The sequence below is a fragment of the Myotis brandtii genome, unplaced genomic scaffold, assembly GCF_000412655.1.
Source record: "Myotis brandtii unplaced genomic scaffold, ASM41265v1 scaffold483, whole genome shotgun sequence".
Classification (NCBI taxonomy): domain Eukaryota; kingdom Metazoa; phylum Chordata; class Mammalia; order Chiroptera; family Vespertilionidae; genus Myotis; species Myotis brandtii.
In genome coordinates, this window is record NW_005368456.1 from 1,882,999 (window position 1) to 1,891,831 (window position 8,833).

The 8,833-nt window shown below is 39.7% G+C and overlaps 1 protein-coding gene across 1 annotated transcript in view; it reads right to left on the bottom strand.

Moving 5' to 3' along the window:
* Positions 1 to 3,607: 3,607 nt before the first annotated feature.
* ADIPOQ (adiponectin, C1Q and collagen domain containing) overlaps positions 3,608 to 8,833 on the bottom strand; it is a 20,699-nt gene continuing 15,473 nt past the window's right edge. The window contains exons 2-3 of the mRNA XM_005876278.2: positions 6,764 to 6,985; positions 3,608 to 5,853 (exon numbers count right to left, since the gene is read on the bottom strand). Coding sequence (XP_005876340.1) covers positions 5,333 to 5,853; positions 6,764 to 6,977 — 735 coding nt within the window. The 5' untranslated portion in view covers positions 6,978 to 6,985 and the 3' untranslated portion in view covers positions 3,608 to 5,332. The remainder of the gene's footprint in view (positions 5,854 to 6,763; positions 6,986 to 8,833) is intronic.

An 8,833-nucleotide genomic window follows, 5' to 3' on the forward strand; every position in this document is an offset into this window, starting at 1 on the left:
GGTCAAGGGCATGTACCTTGGTTGTGGGCACATCCCCAGTAGGGGGTGTGCAGGAGGCAGCTGATGGATGTTTCTCTCTCATGGATGTTTCTAACTCTTTATCCCTCTCCCTTCCTCTCTGTAAAATATCAATAAGATATATTTTTTAAAAAAGATAGATCAATAGAAATTACACAATAAAAATAACAGAAAGAAAACAACACAACCTTAGGGGCTTGTTAATTTAATATTCATATCATTGGAATCTCAGGAGGAGAAAAGAAAGAGGTAGATTCAGAAAATATATTTGATGTTAAAAGGAAGGAATGCTTACCATTTGCAACAGCATGGATGGACTTAGAGAGCATTATCCTAAGCGAAATAAGCCAGTTGGAGAAACATAAATATCACATGATCTCACGCATTTGTGGAATATAATGAAAAACAAAAACTGATAATAAAAATAGAACCAGAGAAAAAAAAATTTTAGAATATAATAGAAGTAATCCTGTTATTTGCAGATTTTTAATATTTCCTACAACTTTTGTGATATTATACTATATTAGTACAGTTTTGGTAAATATTATTATATTTTAAATCTTTTTTTCTTGAAATATTAATGTTCATTGCATGTAACATTATTATAGTTAAGATAATTTTTCTTGAAATATTAATATTCATTGCATGTCACATTATTATATTTAAAATTGTTTTTCTTAAAATATTAATGTTTATTTCATGTAACATTATAAATTTTAAAAAAGAGTTAAAAAAAAACAAGAGAAAATATATTTGAAGAAAAAATGTCAGAAAACTTTCTAAATTTGGTGGAAGACATATGTTTACAGATTCAAGAAATTCAATAAATCCCAATCAGGTTAAGCTGGGGAAAAAAAATACCCAGATATATCATAATCAAACCAAAGGTAAATAAAACATCTTGAAAGCAGCCAGAAGAAAAATAAATTACACATAAGGGAAACTATGACTGCAGACTTCTTGTCAAAAACCATAGAGACCAGAAGACAGTGAAACAATATCTTCAAAGTGTGGGAAAATAGGTGATTGATAGATAGATAGATAGATAGATAGATAATAGATAGATGATAGATAGCTGAAAGGAAAGAACTGTCAACTCAGAATTCTATATCCAGGAAAAAATATCATTCAGGAATATAGGCAAAATAAAAACATTTTCAGATGAAAGAAAGCTAAAAAAAAGTATCACCAGCAAACTTAAAAAAAAAAAAAGAAAGAAAGAAAGTTTTTCAGGATGAGGTGAAATTATACCACAGGGAAATTTAGAACTTAAGGAATAAAGAAAGAACAAGAGCCCAGCCGGTGTGGCTCAGTTGTTGTGTTGACCCATGCACTGGTTTGATTCTGGTCAGGGTACATGCAGGTTGCAGTCTCAGTCCCCATCGAGTGGGCATGCAGGAGACAGCTGATTGATGTTTCTCTCTCCCTTCCTCTTTCTCTAAAAATCAATACAAAATATATTTTTAAAAAAACAAACAAGAAAAATGATGACTATCTGAATAAACAGAATATTTTGTTTTCTTAAATTCTTTAAAATATGGATGACTGTTGGAAGCCAAAATTATAACATTGTTTGTAATGCTTCAATGTATCTAGATATAACCTATATAATAAAAGGGTAATATGCAAATTGACCCTAACAGCGAACCGACCAGGAACAATCGGTCACTATGATGCACACTGACCACCAGGGGGCAGACACTCAACACAGGCACTACCCCCTGGTGGTCAGTGCACTTTCACAGGGGAAGCGCTGCTCAGCCAGAAGCCAGCTCATGGCTGGCCAATGTGGCAGTGCTAAGGATGTCCAACTAACGGCTTAGGCTCTGTTTCCATAACATAAAAGGAGTAGGACAAAGAACCTTTGTGGTTATAGACATCTATATTTTACCTGAAGTGGTAAAATATTAGTGCTATCTAGACTATGAAAAGTTAGGTATATACATTATTATCCTGAGAGCAACTACTAAAAAATACAGTTAAAAAGCAAATAACTACATTAAGGTAAAATATTCAAATAATCCAAAAGAAGCCAGGGACAAAAGTGAAACACAGGGAATAAATACAAAATATATAAAGCAATATGTTTAATTTCAATCTAACATCAATTATATTATATATATAAATTGTCTCAGCACCAATTAAGTGAAAGAGATTTTCAGATGGAATAAAAAAAAAAAACAAGAATCACATGCAGAAAACTTATTTTAAATATAATAATATAAATAGATTTAAACTAATGTGATGGAAAAATATGCAAACAATAATCAAAAGAAAGCTTGAGTGCCTATATTAATTTCAGATAAAGTAGACTTCAGAAAAGGGAAAATTGCCAGAGATAAAGACAGGCATTATATAATGACAAAGGGTAAATTCACCAAGAAGATGTAAGACTGAATGTGTATGTATCTAACATGACAGTTCCAAAATACATAAAGCAAAAGCTGACAGAACTGAAGAGAAATAGAAAAATCCACAATTAGAGTTGAACATCATGGGACCATTAACCCAAAATTTTTGGCCACAGTTTCTCTCAGAAGGTGTTATGAAAATTTGCCCTCTCTGTTTCCACAAAAAAAAATGATCCTCTTCCAGAGACTTTAGAGTGAGTGTGACATCATGTCCAGTGCTGCGAGAATCCCACCCTAACCAGGTGCAGAACTGTAAGCATGGTCAGACATTAGTTACTTAATGAAATTTTAGAGAAAATCAATAGTAATTTCCCAGCAACATCTCTCTGAGAAACCTGAGAAAACTCAAACATAACATTAACAGCTTGTTGTAAACAAATGTTGTTTTTACATTCATTGTCTGTTCTCCCACTTCTGGTAACTGTATTCAGATTTTGCTTTAGGGAAAATACCCCTTCTCCAGATTGAGCCATAATCAACTTAAATCAACAAGGACTGTCCAGCCCAGCCTGTGTGCTCAGTGGTTGAGTGTTGACCTGTGAACCAGGAGGTATGGTTTGATTCCCGCCCAGGGCACATGCCCAGGTTGTGGGCTCGATCCCCAGTATGGGGTGTGCAGGAGGCAGCCTATCGATCATCCTCTCTCATCATTGATGTTTCTATCTCCCTCTCCCTTCCTGTCTGAAATCAATAAAAATATTTTTTTAAAAAAATAAGGATAGTCCATCCTCCTGACCCCAGTGAGATTGATCAAGGATGGACATATAGCCCAGTCAGAGCCAATGAGATGCAAGAACTTATTTGCTGGGGCTTCCAGGAGAGAAAACTTCCTCTCTCCTCCTGGGAACCACCAGAAAAAGAGGATGTCCCTTTGGCTAAATGATGTGGTGAGAGTGTATGACAGCTGGCAGGCTACAGTCTTTTTTATATCATGAGGGAGAACCTAGAACTATACAGTGTAGAGCCTGAGGTTGAAGCCTGTGCTGTTGAAGACAGAGTGGAAGGACAGACAGAAAAAGGGTTTTTAATGACATAATTTGAGCCTCTGACAGAACAGCTCTGATATTTCCCATTATGCAAGGAACATTTTTCTTTTTTGCCTATTAATTTGAGTTGGGTTTACCCCTTCATTCCTCTCTGAACCCCATGTATTTCTCCAAAAATTAAAACAAAAGCCATGTGATGCAAATGCTTCTACTTTTAATGCTGGATGATATCTTTATCTTTAGAAAATAATAATACAAAAGCATTAAAAAAGACAAAGTTTTATATGTAGAAATAATCACTGAATGAATAGCAATGCATATATAAAAGGGAATCATTCAGAATTTAAAACTGTAAGAAAAAAATGGGTTTTCCATTTCTATATTTATACAGAATGCTGTTAATTCTGCTTTCACTAAAACATTTGAAGAACATCCTGAGAAGATATTTACCACTATCAACCACTTGTAATTCTATTTTTTTGAGGAATATTTTATAATTAAAATGTTTATATATTTAAAGGGTATAATTTGATGATTTGATATAGATATACATTGTGAAATAATCACCACAATCAAGATAATTACCACATCACCTCAGAGAGTTTTGGGGATTCTTTTTGTGTGTGTGTTTTTATAATTCTTAAAAAACTAGAATAGATTCAGAAGGCCCAGGTCTTCCCAAACCCAGTTGGTACTCAAGGAAAGAATGGTTTTCAAATTCCTTCATGGGTTTTTGCATTACAAGCTCAAACTATCTCCTCAAGGAAAAATTCTTCAAGTGTTCTGGAAAGCATAGTCATTCCTAACCTTGGTGAAAATTATTCAAACTATACAGTGGAACAAGGAGTAGGTGTTCAAAATCAGAGAGCTCCTAAAATAACAATATTTTTGTTGATAAGGATTAGTTACATGAAGGGGCTGAAATGGAGTTAATTCTGAATAGATGTGGTCTTCGTGAGACATTGACCAAGGACCTGCAAGGGGACTCAGACATGTAGAAAACATGGTACTTCTGGGACGTTGTCCTTGATCTGAGATGTCTCCCACGCCCAGGGCTCTCATCCAGGATAACACATGAAGAAGCACGGGGGTGCAGTATGTGAGAAAGATTTGCAGGGAAGAGTATCACATCAGAGGAGCTTCCTGACCAGGTGGCTTTGAGGACCAGGGAAGATTTCAGCATGTGGAAATGGAGGTAGCTTTCTGGATTAGAGAGAAGAGCATGAGGAAAGAGAAGTGCAGGGGCCATTGAGTGGTCCAGCTGAAATGGGACTTGGTTATAGAACCACTTGTTCTGAGGAAGCTCTCCTGGGGAAAAACTTAACTCATGATGAGTTAAGGCCCTCAGGTAAGATGGATGAGAGATGCCCCCTACCAACATCCCAAGGAGGGCAAGTACTTCTAAAAAAGGACACGGTATAATAGAAAAAGTTCATGTCCCCAAGTGTGTTTTCTAACTCCACCACTTTATACCTGGATGATGTCAGGCATTCACTTAACTCTCTAGGTCTCAGCACCCCAAGTGTAAAAGGAGGAGAATAGTATCTTTCCTGTGTACCTCAGAGGATTGGCATGAACTTGAGGAGAAACCGTGGGCACAAAATAGCGCTGTCAAATACTTTCCTGTGTCAGTTATCTTGTCATGTATGTGAAGCTCCCCAGTAAATACTGTTATCCTTCTATTTGACACTATGTACCAAATCCTTGCAGCCAGGGAACATATCTCCTTTAGGACTGAGAATAAACTATTAACTTTTTAAAAAGGGCACTTGATGAATGAATGAGTAAATGCATGAATAATGTTCAGAACTCTCCAACTAAATAATAATATCAGTCTCCTAACTATGCTGAAAACCCTTGGGCTGTTCTTTGACTTCTGGGTTGTTTGGCCCAGTGGAGGCTCTGGTTAAGTGGTCACTAATTGGTGTCATGGTAGAGAAGGAAGCCTGTGAAGGTGGAGTCATTGACATTATCTGCATAGAGCCCATTATTCTCCCCTTCCCCATACACCTGGAGCCAGACTTGGTCACCCATCTCCAGATGGAGGAGCACAGAGCCAGAGGCTTGGTCCACGTCCTTGTCCTGGTATTTGTCAAAGGTAAAGAGCACAGCCTTGTCCTTCTTGTAGAGGCTGACCTTCACATCTTTCGGGTAGACCGTAATGTGGTAGGAGAAGTAGTAGAGCCCAGGAATGTTGCAGTGGAATTTGCCAGTGGTGTCATCATAGTGGTTTTGCTGATTGTAGAAGATTTTGGTAAAGCGAATGGGAACATTGGGAACAGTGACCTGGGTCTCCAGTCCCACACTGAACGCTGAGCGGTATACATAGGCACTTTCTCCAGGTTCTCCTTTCCTGCCTTGGACTCCTGGAAAGCCTCGGGGACCTTCAACCCCAGTCACTCCAGTTTCACCAGTGTCACCCTTAGGACCAACAAGACCTAAAGAATGAAAAGATCTCAGTGATCATAAGAAACAGAACTCCTGCCTAAATTGATTCCAACCTAAAACACTGTTCCTATGGCCCCTATATACAATCTGCTTCACTTCGAGCAAAGAACCAGTGGGAGCACCCAAAGGGGAGAGTTATACCTCCTATTTCCACATCCTCCCCAGCAGGCTTCCATTAATCCTTTCCAACCTTATATCCAATAAGTCTCCATTATCGACCTGTCAACTATGTACTGTCTCAACCAACCATACTTTTGCTCTTCTATCCCTTTGTGTAGGATGCCCTCCCTTCTTTACTCTGTCCACTCATCTTTCAAGACCTAGCTTAAGCCCTTCCTCCTCCATAAAGCCTCATTGTTAATCTAAGTTTGCTCTAAGGGCACCTTTTCTCTGTTCCATAATTTGGCATTTGTTCACATTCAATTTGGCATATTTGGAGTGGACTTCCCAATAGTAACCTTTCACAGTCCTGTGCATTAGGCTTCTCTTCTTAACTAGACCAGGAGCTCTCTAGGAGCAGGACTGTGACCTGCAGGAGGTGAACACTAAGTGTGGTTGAATGTCACTGCATGGAATGGGAATTAAGGGCAAATGAATAGAAATAGGAATATGAACAGATTGGGACTAGGGATGGATGAGGGTGGGGATGGGAAAGGGGACAGGGAAGGAGATACAGATAGAGCAGAATCAAAGATACTTGATTTTTCACAAGTACACCTATTGTCACCACTGGAAGGCCAACCCAAAATCCACTTTAGGTTGCTTATGAGTCACATAAAAAAAATTTGCTTCTTTCCTGTGTCTAGACTTTAGTCAATAACTAATACCCTTATATAGTTCTAGAAGCCCTCCTCTACCCAAGACAAGTCTGTTGGAGAAGGCCAAAAAACTTGTTCTTACCTGCATCTCCTTTCTCACCCTTCTCACCAGGAGTGCCATCTCTGCCATCACGTCCTGGGGTCCCATTGTGGCCAGGATGCCCTGGGATGCCCGCCACCCAACCAGTGCAGACCCCCTTAGGCAGGGGAAGTTGGACTCCAGGTTCTTTGGTCGGAGTATCTTGACCACGACTGGGCAGGACTAGTAACAGTAGAACAGCTTGCAGCAACAGCATCCTGAGTCCTGAAATCAGACCAGCCCTGAGAGACAGACCCCACACAGCACACTCATACTGGATCTAAGCAAGACTCACACCACCTCAGCAGGGTCCACTTCTGAGACCTACTCTCCCAATACTCACCTCTTCCAGGAAGACTTTTCTATTTCAATCCACCTCGATCTTTTTCTGCCCTGATATTTGCAATATTTAACATATTCCTTATGGCTAACCACTTTTCCTCAACAGGATTGTGAGTTCAGTGATGGCACAACAATGTCACTCCAATTTACTCATATCTGAGCACAGGACCCGGCACAGGAAAAGCTCCAAGAGTCAACTTGCCAAGAATCCTTCCTTTGAGTTTTCCAAGGATGTTGACTCAGATCATTCCATCCAATTATTTTATTTTTTAAAATATATTTTTCTTGATTTCACAAAGGGAGGGAGAGGGAGGGAGAGCTAGAAACATCAATGTTGAGAGAGACTCATTGATCAGCTGCCTCCTGCGTGCCCCACACTGGGGATCGAGCCTGCAACCTGGGCCTGTGCCCTGACCGGGGATCGAACCATGACCTCCTGGTTCATAGGTCTACGCTCAACCACTGAACCATGCCGGCGGGGCCATTCCATTCCATTCCATTCCACTCCAACTAATTCCTCTCTCTTGAATCATTTCAGTTCCTTCTTTACTACCCTGTCCCTTATTTTCTATGTCTGTTCCTCCTCCTTTTTCTCCCATTCTCTTCCTCCCTCTCCCCTTCTCCTGGGTGACATTAGGCCATTTGGTATATTACACACATGCACACACATACACACACACACACACACACACACACACACACACACAGAGCCTTGCCTTGGATTAGTCACACAATAAAAGATACATTGTCCATTTGCCTGGGCCTCCCTTATCTGCATCTCCTCACATGCCTGATCCCTATGCAGCCTTCAGGACAGTTAAGATGTCATCTCGCAGGAACCCTTTCTGGTTATCTCTCCCCCAACTGGATTGGTTCTTTCTCCTCTGTGTTCCCCTGTGGCCTCACTTATCTCCAACATTGCACTTCTTTCACTGAACTGCAATTCCTGATTAGCTCGCCCATTAAACTACATGTGTGGGGGGACGCAAAGCCTGACACACTACCAGCATAGAGTAGGTACTAAATAAATATTTTTATAATGAGAAAAAGAAAGAGAAAAAGAGCCAGAGAGAGGAGGGAAGGAGGAAGAAAGGGAACAAGAAAAGAAGACAAGAGGGAAGGAGTGTGGAGTATATTTGAAATATGAATTATAGGAGCCCAAGCAAAAAGCTTAAGTGGCACAAGTGGCCAAGGGTCTCTCTGTCTCAGAACCATCCCTCGATAACCCCCTCCCAGAAGATGGTCCTTTACATACCTAGGGACTTGTACCCTCATAACTTCTTCCTTGATATTAGAGTGATCTTAGCTCCCACATTTGATTGCCAGAGTGTTAGTCTCCCCATCCCTAAAATATGCCAGAGAGTTGAAAGCACCAAAGAGAGGGAAATAGGTCCTAGGACCCTGCATCACAGGTATTGCTAAGACCTTCTGTCTAGTTTGAAAGGTGGTTAATCCCAAGAACCTGATTCTAAACAAAACACAGTCCATATATATTTTATTTCCCTAAAGACACTATTTTTCATCAGGTTGCTTATCTCTTATAGATTACATGAAATCTCCAGAATTGGGTTTGGCTTTAGGAGACAACTCCTCTGTGAAGGATGCAGGAAAGACCCTGATTGGCAATCTTACCTCCAAAGATGTGCATGGTGTCTGGAATCCACTCCTATGCCCCATTACCTGGGCTCTATGTGACAAAACCACCTTATCTTCATATATATATACTCATCT